The sequence below is a fragment of the Carettochelys insculpta genome, chromosome 24, assembly GCF_033958435.1.
Source record: "Carettochelys insculpta isolate YL-2023 chromosome 24, ASM3395843v1, whole genome shotgun sequence".
NCBI lineage: Eukaryota > Metazoa > Chordata > Testudines > Carettochelyidae > Carettochelys > Carettochelys insculpta.
In genome coordinates, this window is record NC_134160.1 from 7536398 (window position 1) to 7562367 (window position 25970).

Sequence of the window (25970 nt, forward strand, 5' to 3'; positions counted from 1 at the left end):
TATAGGTCATTAACAGAATGGCCCACTCCATTAAAGTTCTGACTGACAGGTTTGTGAATCAGGAGTGTTTTTATGTCTGTTTTATGCCCATTAATTCTTTGTCTAAGAGAGTTTGAAGTCTGTCCAATATACAAAGCATGTGGGCATTGTGGGCATATATGATGTAAGCTGAGGAACATGAAAATGTGCCCGTGATTCTGTGAATAACCTGGTTAGGTCCAGTGATGGTATCTCCAAAATAGAGACATGGACAAAGCTGGCAACAAGCCTAATAATTTTTCTGGTTTGTCAACCTGGATTACTATTTTTGGTTCTCTCTGCCTTAAATATTGACTCTGTTCTGGTCTGGCTATGGTCTGAAGAAGTGGGTCTGTCCCACAAAAGCTCACCTAATAAATTATTTTGTTAGTCTTTAAAGTGCTACTGGACTGCTTTTTGTTTTCATGGTATATAGACTAGCACAGCTCCCTCTCTGTTACTAAGTACTCATCAGTGCAAAGGGCTTCTCACCTTGTGAGTCCAGCAGACGGTTGCATACTCACATGGCTTTCTAACCCAGCCAGATTAAGTGCATGAAATGATGGTAGCTCAAAGACACCACAAAGCTTCACAGTCTTACGTTCATTATGTCACACCAACCTAGTTCAGGCTAAGGCCACATCTACACTGGGCAAAGTACGTTGACCACAGATACGCAATTCTAGCTATGGCAAATGCAGAGCTAGAATCGACGTATCTGCACCCAGTTTACTGAACAAGGTCCACGGGAGAATCTCACTCATCAACTTCCCTGATTCCTTGCATCTCATGAGGAGTACAGGAGTTGACTGTGACCCCCAGAGGTAAACTTCATGCATCTATACTAGACGTGTGAAATCAAACTCCAGAAGATTGATCCTGAGTGATTGATCTTCCAGGGCAGTGTAGGCATAGTCTGACTCCACTCCCACCTCCCTGCAGTTTAAAAACCTCCACATGAGCAAAAGCATTTTCATTAATGGTTTTAAATTCAGTAGAAAGTTGCTTTTGTATGCCTCCTCCCCTCCTCCACAACCCCCACCACTCTGGTTACAGCCCATACAGCAGCCCTGATCCTAATACAAAAGAACCAGAAGGTAAAAGCAACCAGTCTAATATCTGGTTCCACTGAGGAAGGTGCAAAAAAAATCAAACAAGACAAAAGATCTGGGGAGAAATACATTCACAATTTAAAAAAAAAAAATCTGGTTTCAAAAGGAAAAACCAACACCTTAAATCTGCCACCAAATTAAAATATTGTATAAAAGAAGTGAACAGGAATATTGCTACAATTTATTAAACAATCATGAAAAATCGTAAAGTGTTTGAAATCCAAAATATCACAACACTAAGCCCTAAGTAAAAGTAACTATAAACAAAGGTGACACTTACTTCATTGATTTCTATTGTCCAAGCTAACAGAAATCCAAAAGTAAATAACACTCAGTGACAGCTACAATGGAGGTATTAAAATCTTTCACTGGTAATAAAGCAAGATGATATTAGTAAGATTGGTAAAGAAATAGATTTGTTCATGTGTGATTTTAAGATGACATTGCCCCTTTCATCACTGGTGTCACTGGCAAACAGTAATGAACTGTTTTTTATATTATTTCATCTTTAGGCTAAAAAGGATACGTCTTTTCCTGGTAAATGCCAGTAAACACAGACTTCACCATACATACATACATACACAAAGACAAAACAAAAAGTTTCCACTGATAACAGAAATTTACAAATTTGCAGTATAAGAAAAATGCAGCTTGAACACTTCCAGGAGTTTGATTTGCAGATATTTACTTTGTATATTTTCATAAGTGATGTTGGTAATTTGTGTTTTAACTGTTACAAGCTTTAATTTTCAAAATCACAGTATGTACTGTTATTAAATAGTTATTGTGGGACACCACTCCAAAGTTCTCCCAACTGTGAAAATAGATAAAAATTGGAAAAAAAATTCTTAAAAGCTATAATTTTGCATAATATGAAAATTTAAATAGATAAACGTTGGAAAATGGCTTAAAATAGACATTATCTGTCAAAATTATAAAAATATAAAATTTGAATCCTGCCAAGACTATTTATCCAGGTAGTGTCCCTTTAATAAGCAGTATCGGAGGGGTAGCTGTGTTAGTCTGGATCTGTAACAGCAAAGAAGGGTCCTGTGGCACCTCATAAACTAACAGAAAAGGTTTGAGCATGAGCTTTCTGTGCGCATGAAAGCTCATGCTCAAAACTTTTCTGTTAGTCTTTAAGGTGCCACAGGAGCCTTCATTGCTGTTTAATAAGCAGGAAGCTCTTGGAAGCAGTGATCCAAGCACACAGACTGAGGATCCAAATTGGAACACTCTCTTCATTTTAGACCCCATTCCTACATCTCTCCAAAGACAAATCCACCCTCCCTTCCCCCCACAGCTCCATATAAATGCAAGAAACCACTACACAGAACTTAGTGTAGGAACAGAGCCCTGAGCTACTGTCCTGTTTTATTCAACATTGTAAGATCCTGACCTTGCACTGGGATTCATTTATGGAAGTCATCTATACTCTGCAAAGTCTTATTGACTTCACTGAGACACAACATAGGCCTAAAGGTCCATGCTAGCAGATCCTGACTGGATGCAGAGCTTGTAAGAGCCTGCTACAGCTGAGATTCAATTTCCATTCTGCATTCCCTGAGCTCATTACCTCTACAACTGATTATTTTGGGGGTTACATGGCTCAGGCGCAGTCTCATTCCAGAAGTGAAATTATTTTCAGCCAAGAGAAATTCTGAACAAAAGTCAGCCCCAGCATTTTTGAGCAGTGTTGTGTTTTATGGAAACAGCTCACACTTGCCCCCCTTGCAACTTAATGGGAAATTTTATGCACATATCACTCAAAAACAAACAAAAACTGCAGATGATAGAAAAGTCAAACTTGACTTGTTTGCAGGGATCTCACCACAGGCTGGTAAACAAACCAAGTATGAATAAAGATGCCCCAAATAGTTTTAGAGTTACGCTTTCTCTTTTATACCCTATCCCAAGCCCTCCCAGGCCCTGTTTTAGGCCAGATCAGAGCAAATCTCAAGATCACATCAGGAGGCTGATGCTGCCCCAGCTTGTAAAAGTTAACACAGAGCCTCTATCCAGAATGCAAGTTTGTTTGTTTAAATGATACTTACTGTACATTTCACAGATGGGGAACTATTACCTGATTGAACTGAAAGAGACATATGTTGTCTCACCTAATTATGGGTTATTTAAGAGCAGGCAAGATAGATATGTATCAGTGATAATGCAGTGTTTGGTGCTGCTGTGAGAGCCAGGCACCGGACTCCATAACCTCTCAAGGTCCCTTGTAGTTCAGTGTCCCATGATTCTATGGCATCTGGTCTTGGGAAAAAAATCTGAGTCAAATCAGTCTGATGAGGTTATTTCCTGCTGGTGTTGGTGTCACTGTGTTGCATGGCCGAGGGGTGAGTTAGGGGCACTTGGAAGCCAGCCCAGGGCCTCTCCAGGCTGCAAACCAGAGTGAACAGTGGCAGGTACTCCCCGAGCAATCCCTTGCACACGCGGGACTTTGCACACGGAGGGGCCCCAGGGGAAGAGTCAGAGCACCCCCAAACCTGGAGAGATTCTGTGGGTGGCTTTGCCTGAGTTCACCCCCACAAAGCCGAGAGCCCCAACCTGCGCGGGGACGTGGGGGGGGAGCATTATTTACCGCCTGAACCCCACCCAACTCTCGACACTTCCGGAGGCCCTGACTCCCCACCCCCCCAAACTGTGCCGCCAGCCCGTTGCCAACTCTCCCGACCAAATGGCCCAGACATAACCCGCGAGAATTGCGCCTGCCACGTCCGGTCCGGGAGCGTTGGCAACCCAGCTGGCCTGCCATCCTCTAGGCCCGACCCCTGGAGCCGCCTGCCCCGGTCTTCTCCGTTCGAGGGGACTCAGGCTCTGCCCCCGCCAGGCCCCAGGCCCGGCTCCCCCCACCCCGCGCTACCTGCTGGGAGTCGGCGCTGACGATCTCGCCGCCCAGCCGCAGGCCCAGCTGCAGCGCCAGCTCGGATTTGCCGGTGCCCGTGGCGCCCAGGATTACGACCAGCGGCAGCGCCCGGCGCCCGGGCCCGGAGAGCGAGCGCGCTGCGGCCGCGGCCATGGCAGAGGGGCGGCCGGGCCGGCGGCTGCTATGGCAACCGGGGGCGGGGCAGGGGCGGGAGGCCGGGCTCGGGGTGGGGGAGGGGAGCGGGAGGCCGGGCTGATAGGGGAGCTCGTGGGGGCCCAACGGGTGCACCCCACAGATTAGAAATTAATAGGGGCCCCCCGTGAGCTGCACGAGCCCCCCCCCCTTGCTAACTCCGGAGGTGCAGGGAATAGGGGTTCAGGGAACACGCACACACACTCCAGAGATACAGGAACTAGGGTACAGGGAACACACACACACACTCACACTCACACTCCAGAGATACAGGAACTAGGGTACAGGGAACAAACACACACCCCTCCACAGGCACAGGAACTAGGGTGCAGGGAACGCACACACACACACTCTCCAGAGGTGAGGAACTAGGGGTGCAGGGAACACACACACACCCCTCTCTTGAAGTCGTTTCTGTCAGAGTCATGGTGTCCAGTTGGGTCGTACAGCTCTCCGCTCCCCTGCTTTACTCAGCTTATGCCCCGCGGGGTGCTGCTCTGTGAGGCAGGGCCTGTTCCTTTCTGGGTGTTTGTGCAGGATCTGGCACAACAGGGCCCAGCCCTGAGTGGGCACAGCCATCCCATAAGGCATAGCCACAGGCAGGGTACAGCCCACTTACTTAGCATGCAGGGTGCGTGACTCTGTTCCCAAAGGGGTATAGGGGCTTACCCCTCTCTACCCACGGCTCCAGCTAGGAGCAGGGGCCAGGATTTACCAGCCCCCCTGTCCTCATAAATGTTCCCTCTAATTTTTTCCCTCCATGGGCAGAACAAATTTTAATATGTGCAACAAGGCATGTGCAGATGTGCACCACAAATTCCATCACATGCTACTGACTGCAGGCAGTGGTCGGCCCTCTGCTAATCAGCTGGGCACACCTGATGCTCTCCTGGGCTGGAGCACGGGGTGATCTTACCAGGGCAAGCTGTAGCCCTGCTCCATGGCTGGAGCACTGAGCAGAGCAGGGCCAGCTCTGGCATTCCCATACCACTCCCTCCCCAGCAGGAGCATGTGGCTGGTGGAGTAGGGCAAGCCCCAATCCCTCTCCCTGCCATGAGTACCCTGCAGACAGAGCAGGGCAACCACCCATTGTGGGGGATAATGATCACCCAGCCATGTCACATCTCTAGAAAACTGTGCCAGAGCATGACCCTCATCACTATGGGGCCATTACCATGAGAGCAAAGCCTGTAGACAGGTGACTATAGGGATATTCTTTCAAGCAACGATATGGTGGGCACTGGCACTACAGCAACGTGGAGGGGTAGAAGATGAGAAGCGGACTGGAGTGGTTAGAGGCAGGATGTTACCATAGCAACAGAGGAAAGAGGGAGAATGTTACCATGGTGACAGATCACATGCATCCTTCAGAGGGATAAGGAGATAAAGCTGCAACCTAGGCAACAGGGAGAGATAGGGAGCTGACAACTGTTACTGTAGCAACAGAGAAGAGGGAAGAAAAAGATGGGGAGACTGTTACTAGGGAGACATTAGGAGACTGTTACCAAGGTAACAGATGGGGTTCCCTGACTTCTACTGCATCCACATATGGAAGAGTGAGAAGATGGCTCTTACCCTAGTAACTTACATATTTTGCCATAGCAACAGTGAAAGCAAGCAGCAAAGAGAGGTATCATTGGAGGAGATGAAATTAGAGCAGGCTTGCCAAACCATCACAAACTTTACCAACCCAGCCGCAAACCCCCATGCCCCACTTGTCAGTTGTCAGCATGACAGAGTGGAAAAACATGATTCTTTACTCACCCAGAACAAATTACTTACCCTGTACAAGATGAAGTTATAATAGCAGAGTAGAACACGGTTCATGCAGTGGTATAATACAGGCAGGATTATATAGGGCGACCCCTAAAAAGCTTGGTGTTAACAGGACAATGCAAACTTTAAAAATCGGCTTTTGTCTGGAACCATTTGCCATTAGGAGAAACAGGTTCTCCATTTTTATTATGATGCACTCTGTGTGCTGTCAGTTTCATGTAGTACTGCTTGAAACAGCTTATTTAAAGATAAAAAGCTGTGCTGACAACTAACAATTGCAGGAAGACTCAGGAACAGGTAAAACATCTAAACCTACTTTTAACTTGGTCTTGAAATGGACCATGACCCCAGCCTGGGCTATGCAGAAGAATTTGTAACTTCCAACACAACCTGCCCAGTTTGTTTCATTCAAATATCTTTCGTGCCTTCTCTGTCACTAAGCCACCCCCTTCCCCCACCATCTTTATAAAAAAGTCCTTGGCATCTTTAATGCATACACAGAAAGACTCATTCAAAAGACCCACATGTCCAATCACACATTACTTAGGTCTGGCTGCTTTGGGTAGATGTCAGGTTTCATTAATCCTGAGGCGTTTTAACTTGTGCTTCCAATATGTCTATTTCAAACATGATGCTCAGTCCCCTAGCCCTCTTCAACCATGGGTTTTGATTGGATGTCTGGGTATTTTGTACAAACCTGATTTTTTTTTTTTTTGCAATACACTCAAGACTTAACCCTAGCCAGATACAGCTCAGCTATTCCCTCTCTACACAGAGAAATAATGAAAACTAATGTCTCCTGCATCTCATCAGATTTTTGCACCTTGGTTTGAAAGTTATCTGGACCTTCACTTCTCTTGTCTTCAGCGAGTGCTTTTTGGCCTAATTAAGGTCCAGCACTTTTGCAGCCCTTCTCAGTAGTGGTTCTGCAACAAAAGGTGCTGAAGGCAGAAGCCATTATGCAGCTTGTTATTACTACTTAAGCCAGGGGTACAGCAGTAGCCCCCGTTTTAGCACCTCTGCTGCCAAGCTAGTGCAAAGCACGTTACAGAGATGCTGTCTCCAGAAATTATTTTTTGCCTGTGTAGGGTTGATCCAACCCCTAAACTGAGTCTCTGGTGGTCTTTTCGAAGGCATTTAAGCCTCAGATCCTCAAAGATATTTAGACCCTGACAGTAAAATGAATGCTGCCTAAATACTTTTGAGCATGTGAGCCAAAATGGTTTAGCAGCCCAAGTCCCATTGACTTTCAATTAAACCTGTACTAACTTACCAAGATGTAGTGGAAAATCCCACCTTCCATCATTTTCTTCTCATGGTTTGGGACCAGACCCTTTATGAACAGAACAATTAACTCAGCCTGCTCTTGCATGGAATAGAGTGCCTACTCAGTCCCACGCTGCCCATTGGAACACTCCTGCAGAAACAAATCTTTGAGTTTCAGAGAATGTATTGTGTAAGCAGCAAGAATGAAGGATTAGGAGTCAGGGACACCTGGCTTTGACTTCCATTTCTGCTATGACAAATCACAACACCCTAGATCTGCAGAGGTATTTAGAAATTAATGGGAGTTAGTGAGTTGCCTAAATATCACAGAGAATCAGGTCTTATGTTCCAGCACAGTAATGAAGTTAAACGCTCGTGTCCATAGTATCCTTTGATCCCATCTAATGCCACACCCTATACAAGTGTAAAACACAAAATTGATTTCAGAAACCGAAAAGGAATATTTAACGAAAAGGAATATTTAAAGCTCTTCATTGATTGATCATTCTTCGAAAGACTAGCTTCTTACAACTAAGCCTCTCTTGAAAGGGCATTAGCCCCATTCTAAACTCTCTTTGCAGTCACACAGGTGCATATGGTACAGGATTATGACTCCAAGACTTTAAACCAATAACTCTGGATTGTTAGTGTAATAAATCTACTTCAAATTAAGGTAAAATAGATATTTTGAACTCTCTGCATGGAGGCAGTAGGTAAATCTTTGTAGCCCCTGAGCCCTAGCTCCCCACATTCCAGCAAGCAATTTAATTCCCTCTTAGTTTTCCTCCTGAGTTACTCACTGACAATTCATCATCATATTCGTCTTGATGACCTTCAAGGGCACTGAATTCCACATGCTGACTGTTCTGTAGTGCCATTAGAAGAGTTTAAAGTTACATCAAGTCCCTCCTTAGAAAGCTCAGCTCTCAGCCACCTTCCTCCGTGAAGCCACTTAGAGAAATTAATCCTGGTGATTTGTTTCCCAGGACCCACTACTCTAGCCATTCCCGCTGAAGCATGAGCAAGCTTACACAAAAGGACTAGTCTTGCTTGCAGGAGACTACATCCCACTGTTTGGGTCTAGATATCTGAAAGCTTCCAGCCCCTTCCCTGCCCTAGCCATCATCCAAGTCTTCTCCAGGGGCTTTTGAAGATCTAAAGCTATGATGTCCAACCAGTTTTGAAGTAGCACCCACCACAGTGCTACTGCTATAGCAGATGAGCCACATTATCCTAGAAAAATATTTATTGCTCAAGTCAACTAGCCACACAACTGGCCAAATAGCCCCATGTGGCTAGCATGCTGGACACCACAGGTCCAAAAGCTTTGATAATCCTGTAATAGAAGTACGCTCAGTAGCTGCTGCTTGAGTGGGATGCTTCAGTCCTAGTAACAGTGCCTCTGCTGGCATTCTGATCCTGCCAGTCTGATGACAGCATGTTCCTCCTCCTTTAAAGGCAGAGCCTTTGAGGAGATGTGATGGCCTGTCAACAGCTGAGGGACAAGCTTTGGGTGAAAGTTCTACCATGGCAGCAGCTGGGACACAGTAGCCTTCCTTGGCTTTGTTCAGGGCTTATGGATCATCTGAACCACCAGCTCCCCTCCCCCGCCCCACTTCATGCTCCAGGGCCTCAAGAAGACTCAACAACAGGGCAAGTAATTTGGTTAGGGAAGCTGGAGCAACAACCAGCCATTGAACAGCAGCCAGAGAAACAACTAGATGGAAAAAGCCAACCCAGTCTGTCTTTGTAACTTATTTATTTATGAAGTGTGAGGTAATGAAGAAAGTGCTAAATCCGACCACAGTGTTAACTCTAAAGTTTCTCAATAGGTCAGGCAGGAGCCAGATAGCTCACTGGCTACTCTCTGCTGCAAAGTGGAGGTTCTACCCCTACCAGTGCTAAGAGAGATGAAGGTAACTGGTCCTCCTTCCCTCCCCCATCCACTGAGACAGTGATGAGGAAGGCAGCTGGTCAATGTTCCCATAGAGGGAGATTGGCGGGGGAGGTGAGAGAAGACATTTGGCCGCAGATCAGCCAAGAGATCAGAATCTAGCCTATCCCCTCTAAGAGGTGACTTCAACCCATCCCAGTAATGGCAAAGTAGCCCCAGATAACAGTCAAGAGCTACACCTGGAAACTGAAGAAACACCTCTTCTCAGAGCCTGCTTTTGAGGAAATATATAAAGGCCAGGCAAAAACTTTCACCCTGACCTGCTGTGAAAGAGCAAAACCCCATTATTATTGCTGTTTGTACTGCCTGAGAAGCCAGGATCTTCCCCACAGTGAATTTCTCACTTAATTCCAGACAGTTAATCAGAACCTTGGATCTTTCTCAAAGCCTCCTAGCAAGGCCTCAGGGACCCTTCCATCCTCCCCCGCCCCCGCAGCCTCCTCTCCACTCTGCAGCAGGGACAACACCCCTAGAACAAGGTTTCCAAATAGACAAGTCTTAAAACAATACTCTTCAAAAAAGTGGTACAAAAATACAGTATTAAAAAAAGTCCTCCCATATAAGACTCAGGCAGTTACAGCAGCAGTTTCTAGAACACAAACCTCAAGACAAGCTACTGTGTAAAGTGGTAAGAAAGTGAGGTATTGTCCATTTTAGTCTGGTCTCTTGTCTTCTCCCTTGAAGAATTTCTCCACCCAGCCTTGGGAGAAAGAGGATCTTTACCAGCCCTGGCCCCTACAGCCAAGCTTTCCTCCTCCCCACCCACCTCAGGCTAAGCCCCCATTGCTACTGCTTGTAGAGAGATGGACCCAAGCTGGGACACTGGATTGCAAACCCTTATACCCTGAATCCAACACCCAGGCCTAGATTCCCTATACTCCATTGCTGGGGAGTGCAATCCCATTAGGGATTTAGAGATGTCTTCTGGAGGGGATGTGTTGAGTACATGGTCTCAGTCCCCTCAGGTATGGAAGAAGATGAGGGATGCTGAACGGTTGTTGAGATTGGAAAGATGGGTCACTATGGGCCCTGTGGCTAGGTCAGGGAAAGGATGGTGGGAGATCACCACAGCCAGAGAATCAGTTCTGGGGTGTAGCTAAAGGGACAAAGTAAGGGTAAACTTAATAGGCTCATGGCAGCTGCTGCTGCTGCTGAGTTAAAATTGTCTACCAAAAATCAAGAACGACCGGATTTAGGTCCTGCCTCTTATTAGGGTTGGGGTGGACCACTCAGGCCTGTCTTTTGGTAAGTGACCGCATTTCTGAGGGGTCAAACCTCAAGCCTAGAGCCTGAGGCACTAATGCAGCTCCTGTGGGCCTCTGTTGAGATGCTGAGCATCTGTGTGTTGGGACACAGATGCCTCGGATCAGACGCTGTCAGAGGGAAGCGCCAAGAACTTAGTGGTCACTTTTGGCCATTTCAGCTCGATGGTCTTGCAAAATCCAGTGTCTACAGCTCAGGTGCCAAGAGCCAGTGCCCCAAAGGCTAGAGAGTTTGCCAGATGTGGGCTGAGCTATTCTGTTAAAGGAGGAACCAGAGACCAGGCCTGCATAAGGGAGATAAAGAACCTCTCCCACCACAGTTCACGCTCCCTAGAACGCAAGCCTATTTGTGTGCGCCGGCTGCAATGCATTCTGGGATCTGTAGTTTGGAGGGTTGACAAGAACCAAAAATGTGCAAATCAATACGGGAAAGGTGTCGAGTTTGTGGTAGCTAGCGTCCCTTGAGAAGGGCGAGTCGCTTCAGCAGCTGATGCTGTCTCAGCTTCAGCTGCCTCTTCTCTGCAGCCATCCTCCTCTCCGCATGAACTAGCAACTGCAGGTACTCCGCAGCTTTGCTCAGGATCACCACTTTGGGTGTTTTGGGACAGTTAGCCAGACTGGGGACCTGGTCCCTCAACGCCTGGAAGCGTGAGCGGAGATCGTTTCGCCGCTTGCGTTCCAAGTAGTTGTGGTTTTTCCTTTTGGCCATGTCCTCGCTGTCAGAGCTGGCGCTGCTCCCCGTTTTCAGTGGGCAAGGCTCAGGCGATGAACTCTCTGCTGCTTGCTCTGGGCTGCTCACGGGCTCTTCCTTGATCTCCTTCTCAGAGGAATCCTCCTGGGAGCCTGTGTCCGGCGGAGAGCGAGCAGCATAGTTGTGCTGCTGCTGGTGGATAGAGATGTGGAAGTGTTTCATGCAGGGATCCAGGGGGTCTGCCCGCACTGTGATGGTGACCGGCTTCCTCATACTGAGCGATTGTCTCTTCTCCACTGTCACCACATCGATCTCTTCACCCTCTATTCAAAATCAGATGCAAGCAAAACAAGCCGTTACTCAGCATCACTCAACTATTCCCTTCAGCAATCCCCTTGCCCAGCTGCTTACAGTGGCACAAGGAAATGCCCAAAACAAGAGATACCAAACTGATGATGTAGCACCATGCCTTGTACCTGGATCTCCACAACCTCTTTACAGAGGGAAGAGCAGGATCACGCCACTGGGTTAACCTTAGCAGGAAGGCAATCCTGTTCCTCTAACATTTAGCTTCTGCATGGATCCCGGTGCATTGCACCAAACAATTCCGCCCCAGAAAGGAGGATGGAGTTGGTATTTCCCATATCAACCAATCCCAGTCACAGGATATTTCTCTCCTTAGCTTCAGGTTCCATTTCCTGGGACTGAGTGTATGGATTTCTTATTGTTTCTATTGCACACCAGAGGCACAGACACTCATTAACAAGAGACCCAACAGGCAAGAAACTCCTGCACCCTCACTTCTCCCTGCTACCCAATCTTCTCCTCCCCACAACAGAAAGTGTAGCCAAGTGTTTTGGTAGCCAGGAACAGTTTAAAGCTAGATAAAGATCTCTTCTCCCCCCCACCCCATGCCTGCTTGTTGGACTCTTTCATGGCCCATTGGAATTGTAAATGAGTGATCTGGGGCCTGGGATGCCCTTTGTTCCTGTTCACTGCAGCTTTACACTTTAGTGACTTGTTACTTTTCCACAAGTTATAAACCCTATTCATCCCCCAACTCTGTATTCTCGCTCCTCATTCAGCTAAAGATGGGGGGGGATATGTCCTTCCTCCCCACTGAGCGCAGGGGTAGGGGGAGGGTTATTTTGCCATCAGGTTCAGTGAACCTCACTCTAAGCTGTCTACCATTTAACATTCCTCCCGTGTTCAGCCCCAAAGAGCCGGAGAGGAAAGGTTATCAAAGCCGTAAACAAAGAGGAACAGACCTAACTCCTTAGAGCTCTAGTTTAACCCTACCTGAATTATAGTAATTACTATAAATTCATTTCTTGCCACCTTCTTCTGAGCTTTACCATCTCTTAGGGAAAAGCTCAAGTGACTGAAGAAAGCACATATCCCTTGTTTGGAGCATTCAAGCTGCTTGAGTAAAACTTTGCATTAGCAATACCTTTCACTCATACCTAACTCTTCTCGCGGACAGGTATTGCCTCTATTTTACAGCTGGACAAACTGCAGCACACAGCTGTTAATATACCAGCCCAAGGTCACGCAGCAAGTCAGTGGCAAAGACCCTCAGAACCAAGCTCTAACCTGGCAGAGAACTGGTCCATCTTTCTGCACTTTGGCTGCATTTCTCCTGCCACTAGATTACTGGCAAATCGGCCAAGTTAGGAGCCAGGGCTCTTGACTGCCATGTGCTCTAAGTTAAATCACACAGTCTCTCAGGCCCCTTTAATGCCACAGAGGTTATCCTTCAGAGTTCATGCACCATTTGCAGATCAGCACTGAAGGGTGTCTAGAATTTGCAGCTATTGATTCAGGTCACACCTTATTTCTTCCTGCTTCTCCCTCCCCAAACACCCAGGCCAGGCTCCCGACATTCAATGCTATTTCCTGGTTACTTTGTGCTGTGCACTTTTATGCCCTCCTTTTGTCACAAATTTCCATTGTGTGGACAATAGTGTTATTTCCCCATTAATAAACTGCTGACTGCTTGGATCCCTCCTCCCAGCCGGGTGACCATTGGCTACTTCAGCAGGACCTTGGAACCTTGCTGCTGCCCAGCTACCCATCTCATTGGTTAAAGCCCGAGTCGCTCACAGAGGGCCCCCCCCCCCATTGTTTGCAACAATCTGTTGCTTTTTGTTCTCGGACCATGTGGCCAGGATTGTGTACACAAGGGCCATGGATTCAGATCAGTAAAGGTTGGGTCAGCAAAATAGCAAGATTTAAAGACAAGAGTCCTGTGACACCTTATAGGCCAACAAATATTTTGGAGCATAAGCTTTCGTGGGCAAAGGCCCTCTTTGTCAGATGCATGAGATTTAAAGGAAGATTTTCCTCTACTAATTGAGATTAAAGCCCTGAGAGCCTGCAGCCTCCTCACTATGTAATTAAATCTTAGGCCTAAAGATGCTCCTTGGCCCAGCTAGCCACATCCCTGGAATGCGTCATGACCAAGTTTACTCATCACTGACTCATCTCAGTCAGACTTGAATATTAAGGTCAAGCTAATGAGGCATCTAGCCCTGCAACCACTCTTTGGGTCAGCACCTCTCCATTCACCCCTAAACTTCAGGAGCAGCAATATAAATCTTACCAGGAGTTTAGGACTATTGAAATTGTGCCTCCTATCTGCTCCCTTCTAGGAGGAGCAGGGGAAAATATAGCTGGTTTTGGATTATTCTTGCCTCCCATTAAGTGACAAAATTAAGCCAAGCTTTTTTTAAAAAAACGAAATAAGGAAACAGAACTGCCTGAATTAAACTTCCACTCCTACAGATCAGAGTTCAGAATTCGCTCGGGTGGCTTGACACCCATTCCCTTCATAGCTTCTCACCTTCACATCTCATTCACACCAGTTTTCCTGTATTGGGGGACCCGCTAGAACAAGGAGGCAGCACAAAGCATTGGAGATTCATCTAAATTGCTTCCTTCTCCTCCTCACATACCAATATGGGCTGCCTGCCCCTAGAAGCCCCCAACAATTGTTTTGGCACAATCCAAGCACACCGAGCGATTTTGCCTTTTGTCCTAGGAGGGCCCCCAGGGACGCCTGCTTCCTGGAGGGAACTCCCCCATTGCCAGGCTGCAAGGGGGAGCTGTCTGATCAGCTGAACCCAAGTAGCACAGCAATATGGCTGCGAGGGAAAGCTTTACAAGAGGGTCTAAAAGCAGCTGCAAATTTCCCTCTGCGGGTCAGCTCCCAGGCACGTTTCTCGGAGGCAGCCCACGCGGTCTGGTAGGTAGGGAAAAAAAAAAGAAAAGCAGAAAAATTCAGGACCACCCTCCCCCTGCAGCGCGCAGGGGTTTCCCCGAGCAACAGTCCTAGCGGGGGAACCAGCTTCCCTTTGTTCTTGTACGTGGGCTTTGCACTCGAGGAGTCACAACAAAAGGAGGCCGGGCTTCCCGCGAGCCGTTCCCAGACTGTTTACCAACACACACGTGTAAACGGGGCATCCGGCGGCCCCGCGCTCCGGCCACGCTGCAGAAAGTTTCCCGGGTGGCCGGGCCGAGGCCACGGCTGGCTGCAAAGCAAGGGGGGACGCCCTTACCGGAATCGCATTGCCGCTCGGCTCCGGAGGCGGCGGGGGGATGTTTGGTCTCGGCCAAGGGGCAGGGGAAGACCGCGGCCGGGTCCACGCACTCGCTCGCCGCGTGGCTGACCCCCAAGTCCTGGGCCAAGGAGGGCTTGTGCGGGTTAACCCTTTGCGTGCCGCTGGACAGCTTCTCCAGCCGCTCCCTGGCGGAGAAGCCGCTCCACATGCAGTCCCGGAGGACGAAGGCGCTCAGGTTCCCGAAGAGCTCCCCGGGGTCGAGCAGATACTCCGGCTCCTCCCCGGGCGGGCAGCCGTGGGGGAGCCGCTCGGGTCTCTCGCCGGCCCCCGAGCCACTGGCTTTGCCCCCCGCGGGGCAGAGGGGCGACAGAGGCGGGGTGGGCACCAGCTCGAATTTCTTCCAGATGTCTTCGCTGGGGGCGGTGGAGCGGTAGAAATCCTCCTCCGAGTCATGGTCGTAGAAGTAATGCTGGTAAGAGTCGAGCTCCATCGCTCTGCGGAGCCAAGCGCAGGGTCAGCACCGGGCATGAGGCTAACGGGGGGCGGGGGGAGCCCCCTCCCCAAGGTGGGGAGGGAAACAACCCCCCGGACTCCTCAGCCTCTGCACACACACACCCCGCCCCACAGCTGCGCCTAACACTACAGTGAGGGGTACGGGGGTATTTTTCCCAGCGCGCGATCACACCCACCCTGTCCGCGCCCACGCGGGACCCCTCAGGAGATGGCCCCGCAAACAGGGCGCTCACCGCGCCCACCAGAGCCCCCCCCCACGCCGTAGGGCGGAGTCACCCTCCTCCCCCCCCCCGTGGGGACCCGTCCCGCACGCGCGGAGCGGCTCCCACCCACCTGCCGTCCCGGCGTGGGAGCGACGGGGCAGAGGCGCTGGGAACCGCGCGGCTCCAAGTTTCCCAGCGACCCAAAACTACAGCCCCGGAGCGGGGGAGGGGTTCGTCTCTCGGGACGCCCAAAGTTACCTTCCTCCCACGCTTGCGCCGGGCCGGCGTCTCTCGGGCTGTCCCCTGAACCCCCGCGGGAGGGGCTGCGTCCCGCGATCTCCCTCCGCGCCGAGCCTGGGAGCCCGGGACTCGGGTGCATTGTTCCCACACTGCCTTTTATCCCGTTTGGAGCGGGTGGCCCCGCCCCCTCCAGCGCGCCCCCCAACCAGGGGGCTCGGATTTGCATCCTGGGCGAGGCGAGTCCTTGTAAATCACCTCTGCGCTCCGCCCAGTTCAGCGGTTCCCGAGGCTGCTCCTTCTTGCCCGCGGCGCGTCTCTGCAGCTAACTGTCCAAAGCGGGGGGCCGGAGCGTGCACGGACACGCGGGACGTGGGGCTCCCCCTCGCAGCCCCGCTTGCAAAGGGACAGCGCTGGACAGCGTTTGCTTGCAAGAACTGGGAAGGACAATTAAATCTTCCTTGTAATATGCGCCCCCCCCCCCCCCCCCGCCCCAGCCGCGCATGGCTTTATCCTTGCTGGTTAATCTTTCAGCCTTAACTCGTTTGGCACAGCAGTTGGTGGGCAAGAAGCCCTGAGTCCAACCCCCAGCCATGGCACCCACTGCTTGTTGCCTTGTGACTCCATTTCCCCACTATACAAATAAGGACAACACAGGTCATCCTTGTAAGACACCCAGCAGCTATCCAGAGAGGACAACCCCATCACCCGCAAAATTAAATCAACATTCCAGCCAGGGGTTTTTTTTTTCACCCGGGTTAACCTGTAGTGTAGGCTGGTACTGTGGGAGCAGTGGATGGTAACTGTCAGATGGGTGACTGCAGTGCAGACTCACTTTCCTGCAAAGTTATTTGCCTGACTTTATTGATTGTGTAGGTGGCACTGAGAGGTGCCAGCTGAGATCTGGGCGCTTTTGGGTTTGGAGCTGTACACTGGAAGAGACATTGAGAGCTCATCAATTCCAGTCCCCTGTACTCATGGCAGGACCAAGCACCATCTAGACCACTCTGACAGGTGTTAATAAAACTTGCTCGTAAAGATTCCCAAGGATGGAGATTCCACAACCTCTCCAGGCAATTTATTCCAACGTTTAACCACCCTGACAGTTAGGAAGTTTTTCCTGATGTCCAAGTTAAACCTCCCTTGCTGCAGTTTAAAACCATTGCTTCTTGTCCTATCCTCACATAACCTGTGTCTACTATGGAGCCTAGGTCAGGCTGGGATATGAAAACAAAACACACACACACCATGTACATGCAACTCTGTTGTACAGAAGAGTGATGTAGACATAGAAGTGTTCAAGGAGGTGTACAGGCAGGAAAACTCATAAGAAAGCATATTCAGGGACACTTACTATGCTGTAGTAATACAGCTTGCAAATTACACAATTTTAATATGTATATTACTTCTCTTTATTAGGCTTTATCTGTGTCTGTCTGTCTTTTTTTAGTATGGCCAGGTCTACACTAGACCTGAAAGTCGATGCTAGATACACAGTTCCAGCTACAACCATTAAGCATAGTTGTAACTGACCTAAGATCAACTTAGCAGGCTGTCCTCACAGAGGGAAGTCAGCAGAAGAAATTCTCCCATCAACCTCACTCCTCGCTAAAACGAGGAGTACCAGGGTCAACTGTCGAGCCCTGATGGTTCAATTTCACGCGTCCCCACCAGGTGTGCAAAATCAAACCCTGGAGGATCGACCCTGATTGTGTCAATCTCCTGGTGAGGACAGATGTGTCCCGTGTGTCATGTCTATTTGTTAAACAGCTAAAACAGTAAAAAGGTTTAAAAATACATGGTGATGGTTGACAGTCTTAATATCAGAGCTGGTTAGAGGTAGCATGTGATTTAAGAAACAAATACATAGGCTTATGCTGTAGAAGTTAGGCAAGACCTTTTCAAGGTATTACGTTTCTCCCATTAATACACAGATGGATTTTGCAACTTCCCAAGCAAATCTTTTGGCGGAATGCTGTGCACGGAGCATATGTTGATTGCTTCTTTAAATGCTAAAGAATAACTTTTGTACTTCAAGCCATAGATGATTCATGGTAGTTCTTCGAAGCGCACCGCCCTCCTGTATCCCAGCCTAAATGTTAATTGCTAAATGGGCTGCTCTCTCTTGCCCCGTTGGTTCCTCTGGTTGGCCCTCCTCAGAACTGCTTCCCGCCCCACAGACACCGGTCACTTGTGCTTCAAACCTTCTTTTAAACCCTCTTCCCTCGTCAACTGTGGACTGACACGTGCTTGGAAGCCAGTTCCTTGACGTCCATCCATCCTTCCAGAGAATATTCTTATCTCCACTAAAGATACATTTCTTCACAGATGCAGCTAGAGCCCTATAATAAAGATGAACTAATGTCCAAGAACTCTGAGTGCTTCCAGAGTGGGAGGTGAAGGGAGGATGGTGCAGTGGTTAAACCACTCGCATGTCACTCAGGCCCCACATCAGTGGTCCCTGTAAGCTGAACACTTGGGCAGCTGCCCAGGAGAGATTCAAGTGCTGCCCAGCTGATTAGCAGAGTGCCCACAACCAGTAGCATGTCTTTCTACTAGTGGTGCACATCCTCATATGCCTTGGTGCACATAAGAAAATTTATTCGGCTCACAGATGGGAAAAACTAGAGGGACGTTCTCAAAGACATGTCGGCATCTAGCTCCCACTGATTCTGGGAGCCTGAGGTTCTGGGGATATGTCTACCTGGGGAAAAATATCCTGCAGTTGGCTCTGGCTCCAAGGCTTTTATCACTATGTGGACATATCCGCTGTGCCTCCGTTCTTTATTACCAAGACGGTAATGATTTCTATTTCTCAGCAGTGCTGGCAGGGGCGGGGGGAATAAAATGTTTTAAAAGTTTATAAGGTGCTCAGATACTCTGAAAGGCAAGCTTGTACCTGAGACAGGCAGAAAATGATCATCCACTCAGGGGAATCCAGACAGTGAGCACCACACACATCTGATCTCAGCAACTGTGAATTGAGTAATACATACAACCCTGTAGTACAATTCCTGCTAATTCCCCTTCCATTATTTTCCACAGAGCAGCAGGCTTGTACTAAAACAGCTGTACAGATCAAGTCCCCATACTGAATCCTGAACCGATTTACAGCAGAATCGACATGAAATGCAACTGAATAAATAATCCCCCCAAAACTTCTCACTGGATCAGAACCTCTGATTTATCCCAGCCAGGACTAGTAAGAAGCGCCACCATCTGGCAATCAGCTGCAGTTCCACCCCCCATTCCTGTTTTGTAACTGAAGTTGCGTAAGGTCAATTAAAAAGTTGGTTACACAAAAGAGGAAGTGGATGTAACCAAAGATCTAGTCTCAGTTAATTCTAAATGTTAGGTTCAAATGAGATAGAAACTCCCTGTCATTACTTTAAGGAATAACATTACCAAGAGGACGAAGGAAAAAGAAAAAGGAAAATTGAGAGTATCAAATCAGATTTTTGGGTTAAGTAAACATACAGCTTCCTTCCTTCTGGACCCGCCACATGGACATCCCTCATAGCTGTCCGCTTCTACAATGAACAGCTGGGAGATCGACGGACACAAACACCCAGCAGGACAGGAGGAGGAGGGAAATATTTTGGTAAACACTGAACAAACCCCGACAAATGTGAAAAAACTGCCACAAGTCTTTAAACACCTCGGCTGAGTAGGCAGAACACTGGCAGGAGCTCAACTGACCTATTCTGGAAAAGCCCATAACAAAAAGATCTTAATCTACATTAGCCTATTAGGCCAAATTAATTCAATGCCTGTGTTTATAGAAATAAAATCTCCAACATTCTAGCCCCACTGTGTAAGAGGAAGCCTTTGGAACCATTATCCAATATTGAAATACAATTTTAAAGGCCCATCTGTCTCATTCATTGTCTTGAGAACTGACCAAAGTATTTTGTAGCTACCCAGAGTCCAACACAATGGCCACAAGCCACCTCTGCCTATTTGGACAGTGGAGTGCGGCTAGTTGGCTTGAACAATAGCTGGACATCATGGAAGCGATCATAAGTTAGGTAGATGAAACCGCCTCAAGAATCTGAAGAATAGTTAACACTTTAAGGAAGTGATTGTGCTCCAGCGAGGAAGTCCAAGGCCTTTGAGATGAAACAGCATCATCAGTTACATGATTTTCCATGAGGATCTTCTGGAGGAAGGAGCTGCTGGCGTTGGATGGGGGGGCTGAAAAGGGAAGTGTTTGCAATTCATTATCCCAGCAAGCCCCCCTCTGGGAATTCGTAATGTGAACACAATAGGAACTAAATCTACTCTGGCTTCGCCAACAATTAGCACTTTTCTTCAGCCTTCCACTGGATGCAGCGGGGAGGGGGGTGCTGTTACAGGACACCAGTGTTTTAACCACTGTGGGGGGCGAATCCTCGTGGCTCCCCTGAATGGGGCAGCCCTGAGCATCCGTAGCATGCGCAGCTGCATGCTGTGTATGCCTAGGGCCACAGCCTGGGTAGGACAGCCATGCACGAGCAGTGCTGGTGCCAGCAGCCAGCCCCAGCCCCTGCCCTGTGTTCAGCCTGGGACTCTGCTCAGCCCCCTTCTAACAAGGAGAAGCTGCTGCCCATCTCTGGCTGTCTGCTTGACTGTCCCTGTCCCCCACTGGCCTGCAGCTCAGACTGCTCCCCAGCTGGAGCCTCGTGCCTGCTCTCCCATCAGTCTCCTTTCCCTGCTCCTGCCTCTCTTAGCCCTGGGCCTGCCCCCCACACCTCTTGGCCCCATGGCCCCACAGCCCTCCTGGGGAGGGGCGGGGAGAGGTGAAGCTGTGTCGGGTACCAGGAACGATAAAGATGGCCGTGCCACTTCATTCAGTAAAGCTTTATCTGTATACAGCAGCTGAGGATCTGACTCTAGGCTCACATATGCTGTGTCCACACTGCTCAGCTTTCTGGCTAAGTCTACACTAGAAGCTTCTGTCTACAGGAGTTACTGTGGGAAGAGATGTTCCTACAAAACTTCTGCCTACACCTAAAAGCAGATCGACCTTGTGAGCAGCTCTGTCGACAAAAGGGCCCCTGGAGCATCTACACGGCTGTTTTGGCTACGGTTTCCATCAATAAAGCACATTTTGTGTGCAGACGCACCGTGAGTTTTGTCGACAAAACTCTGCCGTGTAGACATGGTCTCCGTGACGAGGCTGGGTCGACACAGCCCTGTTGCTAAAAGTCGGTGCTTGCAAGTGCTGGTTTTTGGCACGTTTGCCGACAGAATACTCACACCCTCTTGGCTTTGTGGTTCAGGGAGGGGGTTAAGCACTCACGAACAACACAAGTTTTGTGGCTCAATTGGAAGCATGGACAAAGCCCAAGTATTGGGGTTACAATTGTGCTGCAGGGCGAGTGTAGCTGGTGAATGCAGGGCCACTTCTGTCTCTTTCAGATCCTTCCATCATTTGCTCCACTGTTTCCTTTTTCTTCATCAACAGCAGGGGGGCGGCGAGTGTCAGGAGTTAATTTCACTCCAGGACAAAAGCCTGGGATAACAGATTTAAGAGGAGGCAATTAGCCAACCCCTCTGTCTGCCCCACAGATATCTGCATCATTCCTTCTTAATTGCTTCCTCCAGGTCTGGAAGCCGGAGAATGGCTTCACCTTTTGAAGCCCAGCCGTTCAGCAGGAGAAGTCAGGCCTCCAGGCAAAATTCCCCCAACAGAAGCATCAGAGTGATTTCTAATTCATGAGCTGCCGGTGGTGGTCCTGGGGAGGCACATATGACAGAGCAGTTGGCGGAGATTCATGCCGCCAGCATTGTCTGGTAAACTTCACACCATCAAAGAGTCCTCTCTAAACTGCTCTGGAGGGCACCAGACTACGCTCGAGACTGGGGGCAATAATGTGGAGATAGTCACACTATAAGATGCCACAGGACTTCTTGTTGTTTTATATAGAAAGAGAGGATCTTAGCATGGAAGAGGTATAATGAGTGGTGCGCTTCATTGGAACAGACCACAGATAACTCCTTCAGTCACTCGTTATTGCTAAGGTTTTAAATCACAGGCACTGGATCCGGGAGATACCAGGTCCGGCAACACCAGGCTAGACTTTGTCACAGTTATTATGATACAGGCAGGATATCTCCCGATCATGAAAGCAATTGACCGTCCTTTCACCAAGCAGAGTCTGGCCGAGTCTGAAATGCAGCCACTGCTGGGGTGGAGCAAAGCAGCTGGAAGTGGCACACCATAGCCCTCAGGAACAATCAAGAACAGAGCTTATTAATAGTGACAGGCAACAGTGACTGTGCTTGCTCCTCCAGCAGGGGACACAGCATCTCTATAGAAGAGTGGCAAAACAAAGGACAGAAAGGAATCCCATATTGCTCTTTGTGGTACAGAATGTCTCTTGTACAGCACCAGTACAATGCAGGATTAGTCCCTGACTTGGACTCCAAGACACAACCACAATATAAACCACATTGCAAATATGGATCCCAGGTTCACATGGTTGGTGTCTTTCCTTCCCTCCAAATAAACAAAACCAGTCCAGGATATATTTTGTCAATCAAAGGGTTATAGTGTAATCTGCTGCACTCACTAACATGGGATAATTAACAGAGAGATAGCCATGCTAGTCTATACACTATCAAAAAAAAAAAAAGCAGTCAAGTAGCACTTTAAAGACTAACAAAATAATTTATTAGGTGATCAGCTTTCGTGGGACAGATCCACTTCTTCATACCATAGCCACACCAGAACAGACTCAGTATTTAAGGCACAGAGAACCAAAAACAGTAATCAAGGCGGACAAATCAGAAACAAAAATTAGACAAAAAAAGAAAAAAAATTATTAATTTTTGTTTCTGATTTGTCCGCCTTGATTACTGTTTTTGGTTCTCTGTGCCTTAAATACTGAGTCTGTTCTGGGATGGCTATGATCTGAAGAAGTGGGTCTGTCCCATGAAAGCTCACCTAATAAATTATTTTGTTAGTCTTTAGTGCTACTGAACTGCTTTTTTGTTTTGATGGGATAATTAAGTTACATTTAATCAGAGTGGGATAAAGGTCAAATAGAGCTACTAGATCATAGTCAGCAAAGCCTTCTGTAAGCCTAGCAGCGTGAAAAACATCATCAAGCAGAGTTAGCTCTAACACAAAGGTCTAATTCCATCTGCATCCCATGCAGCTAGCTTAGAAAAGACCTTCAGCTCGATCCAAAATGAAAACCAGATTGTCCTCTCTATGGGAGCCAAATTAATTACCTTGCAAAGAAGATGCTTATACATGACATATTTCTTTAAATCCAAGTCAGACCTAGGCTGAAGCTCACAATGTTTCAAAGGCCTCATGTAACCTTGCGGGGGTGTATTTTCACCTACCCACCTGCCTGTTAGAAACTCTAAGCCACTCCCCAGCCCTTTGCCTGACATCTAAATCAAATACCGGAATTTCACAAAGTAACTTTTGGCAGGCTTTTAAAGCTGGCCAGGCCTGCTGGGAGGACCAAGGTGAGTGGGAGACCAAGACATGCTGACCTTCAACCGATCATCTAACCATTTACCCGCATTACATATCTGCATTTAACGTGTGTTTCTTTAAAGCCATAAAATTGGCCAGCTGGGAGAGAGCCATTGTCTCTCTGATCTGGTTTTCTGTCTGACAATCACCCACCGGCACTGAATGATGTAAAGGGAAACCAGCAATTCATCAGTTAGTTTAAAAAAAAAAAGGAAGTTGAGTGGTGTTGCAGGCTTTACCCCAGCCCTGAGTCCTCCTGGCCAGTTTCTGTGGTTTTACTATCACACCCTCCTGTTTTTGATTGTTGTCACTATCCCCCACCACTGGGCGAAAGATCCCAACAAACTAGGAAAAGTAAGGGACACCAGTGAAATTGACAGCACACAAAGCACTGCTGCATGCTCAAAGTAAAAGAAAGAGCAAAATTACTGTTCTGGGAAGACTGCAGGGATTCCTTGCAACACCAGGAGTTAAATATTCAATCTGAAGGGACATTTGTAATTTGACAGGATCTCTTAAAAAGAAAAGAAACAGCCTCTCAAGAATGTCTCTAATTGTGTAGGGCGGGGCTGAGCAAAATGGGGGGGCAGGCCTCCTCTAGGGGCCAGAAATTTCCTAAGAGGGTGCAGCACAATCAGCTCTTGGGTCTCAGGCTCATCCATTTCATTGAATAGGAACGGCCATACTGGGTCAAACCATAGGTCCATCAAGCCCAGCATCCTGTCTTCCGGCAGTGGCCAATGGCAGGTGCCCTAGAGGGAATGAACAGAGCAGGCAATCATCAAGTGATCAATTCCCTGTTGCCCATTTCCAGCCTCTGGCAAACAGAGGCTAGGGACACCGTCCAGGCCCATCCTGGCTAATGGCCATCGATGGACCTATCCTCCACGAATTTAGCTACTTCTTGTTTTAACTCTGCTATAATCTTGGCTGTCACAACATCCTCCGGCAAGGAATTCTACAGGTTAATTGTGTGTTGTATGAAAAAATATGTCCTATTGTTTGATTTAAACCTGCTGCCTACTAATTTCATTTGCTGACCTCTAGTTTTTGTGTTGTGAGAAGGTGTAGATAACATTTCCTAATTTACTTTCTCCACACCAGTCATGATTTTATATCTCTCTACCATATCCCCGCCTTAATCGTCTTTTTTCCAAGCTAAAGAGTCCCAGTCTTCTTAATTTCTCCTCATCCGGCAGACGTCCCATACCCTTCATCATTTTTGTTGCCCATTAAAAGCGTTGAGATATGTTGCTGGTTTTATGTGTGCCTATTCATATTGATATACCAATTCATAAAGTTTTTCCATTCTACACACTTATTTTCTTACACATGCCAAAAGATTTTTTTTTTATATGAACATCACCAGAACTTCCATCGGTTTGGGTTACGGAGACAGGCTGCAGAGACAAAAATGGGCACTGATATAAAAAGTTTACACATCCCTGATGTAGGGCATAATCAAAGGGAGGAAAAATTTTCCTTCTCACCAGCTTGGAATCAGTTTACAACCCCACCATTTGCAAAGTGCCCATCACATCTGCCCAGACTGGCGGTTCACCCCTGAAGAAAGCAAAAGGGGAGGGGAGAGCAGAGGGATTTATTTACTATGTGCTGCCTTGGAAAAACTCTAAAATACTTTTAGAGGGGGAAGTTGGATTAGTCTGTAGTTTCACAAATACCAAGCAGTCCTGTAGCACCTTAAAGACTGACACATTTCTGAGGTCACGAGCTTTTGTGGGTAAGAAGTTGTGTGTCCAATAACATAGAGCTTTTCGGGCATCTTGACAAGGCCCTAGAGGTGGCAGAAATTCAAACGCAGCCTTCCAAGCCAGGGAGAACCATCTCAAGATCTACTGAATCCTTAGCTGTCTTTGCAGAAGGGTAAACTGAGGCATGCTTTTGCATCAACTCCCCTGCCTTCGCTTGGAGGTTATTCACAATCCCTTTCATCTATTCTCCCCAGCTGAGCAGAAAGTGGAGTTCATGCTGATCCATCCTGAGTGAAAGCAAACAGTGATGCAACTAGGCGTGACTCTCCGCCACCCTGCCGGCAGAGCTGATGCAACAGAAAATGGAGAGAAGTGAATTCAAACTATGCGCACAGCTGATAAGGACTATCACTGTGCATGGGATGGGCTCCTTCAGGGTTCCATTCCCCAGCTCTTCCCAGCCCAAAGCACAGGACAGCACCAAAGAGGTGTGACTGCCCCTTGTTCCCACACACGAAGGAAGATCATAGGATCATAGAGCACTAGAACTGGAAGGGACCGTGAGAGGTCATCGAGTTCAGTCTCTGGCAGAACCAAGCACCAACTCTAGACCATCCCTGAAAGGTGTCTGTCTAGCCTGCTCTTAAATATCCCCAGTGATGGAGATTCCACAACCTCCCCAGGCAATTTATTCTAGCGTTTAGCCACCTGGACGGGAAGTTTTTCCTCATGTCCAACCTAAACCTCCGTTGCTGCAGTTTAAACCCATTGCTTCTTGTCCTATCCTCAGAGGCCAAGGAGAACAATATTCTCCCTCCTCCTTGTAACCCTCTTAAGTACTTGAAAACTGCTATCAAATCCCCTCTCAGTCTTCTCTTTTCTAAACGAAACAAGCCCAGTTCTTTCAGTCGTCCCTCATAGCTCATGGTCTCTCGACCTTTCATCCTTCTTCTTGCTCTTCTCTGGACCTTCTCCAATTTCTCCATATCTTTCTTGAAATGTGCTGCCCAGAACTGGACCCAATACTCCAGCTGAGGCTTAATCAGTGCGGAGTGAAGCAGAAGAATGACGTCTCGTGTCTTGCTCACAACACTCCTGTTAATGCAATGACGTATGCATGTG

The 25970-nt window shown here is 48.1% G+C and overlaps 2 protein-coding genes across 4 annotated transcripts in view; both read right to left on the reverse strand.

Moving 5' to 3' along the window:
• TRIT1 (tRNA isopentenyltransferase 1) overlaps nucleotides 1–4170 on the reverse strand; it is a 30722-nt gene extending 26552 nt beyond the window's left edge. The window contains exon 1 of the mRNA XM_074976154.1: nucleotides 4006–4170. Coding sequence (XP_074832255.1) covers nucleotides 4006–4161 — 156 coding nt within the window. The 5' untranslated portion in view covers nucleotides 4162–4170. The remainder of the gene's footprint in view (nucleotides 1–4005) is intronic.
• Nucleotides 4171–8641: 4471 nt separating this feature from the next.
• Nucleotides 8642–16008, reverse strand: MYCL (MYCL proto-oncogene, bHLH transcription factor). 3 transcript variants are annotated; one of them, XM_074976274.1, is made up of 3 exons: nucleotides 15921–16008; nucleotides 14707–15203; nucleotides 8642–11472 (listed from the first exon to the last, which is right to left on the reverse strand). In XM_074976274.1, exons 2-3 carry the CDS (start codon nucleotides 15197–15199, stop codon nucleotides 10910–10912), a joined length of 1056 nt encoding a protein of 351 aa, XP_074832375.1. In that variant the 5' UTR covers nucleotides 15200–15203; nucleotides 15921–16008; the 3' UTR covers nucleotides 8642–10909. The 3 variants fall into 3 exon arrangements, with proteins under 3 accessions (XP_074832375.1, XP_074832373.1, XP_074832374.1); XM_074976272.1 differs by lacking the exon at nucleotides 15921–16008 and adding an exon at nucleotides 15684–15761; XM_074976273.1 differs by lacking the exon at nucleotides 15921–16008 and adding an exon at nucleotides 15556–15626.
• Between the last annotated feature and the right edge of the window lie 9962 nt (nucleotides 16009–25970).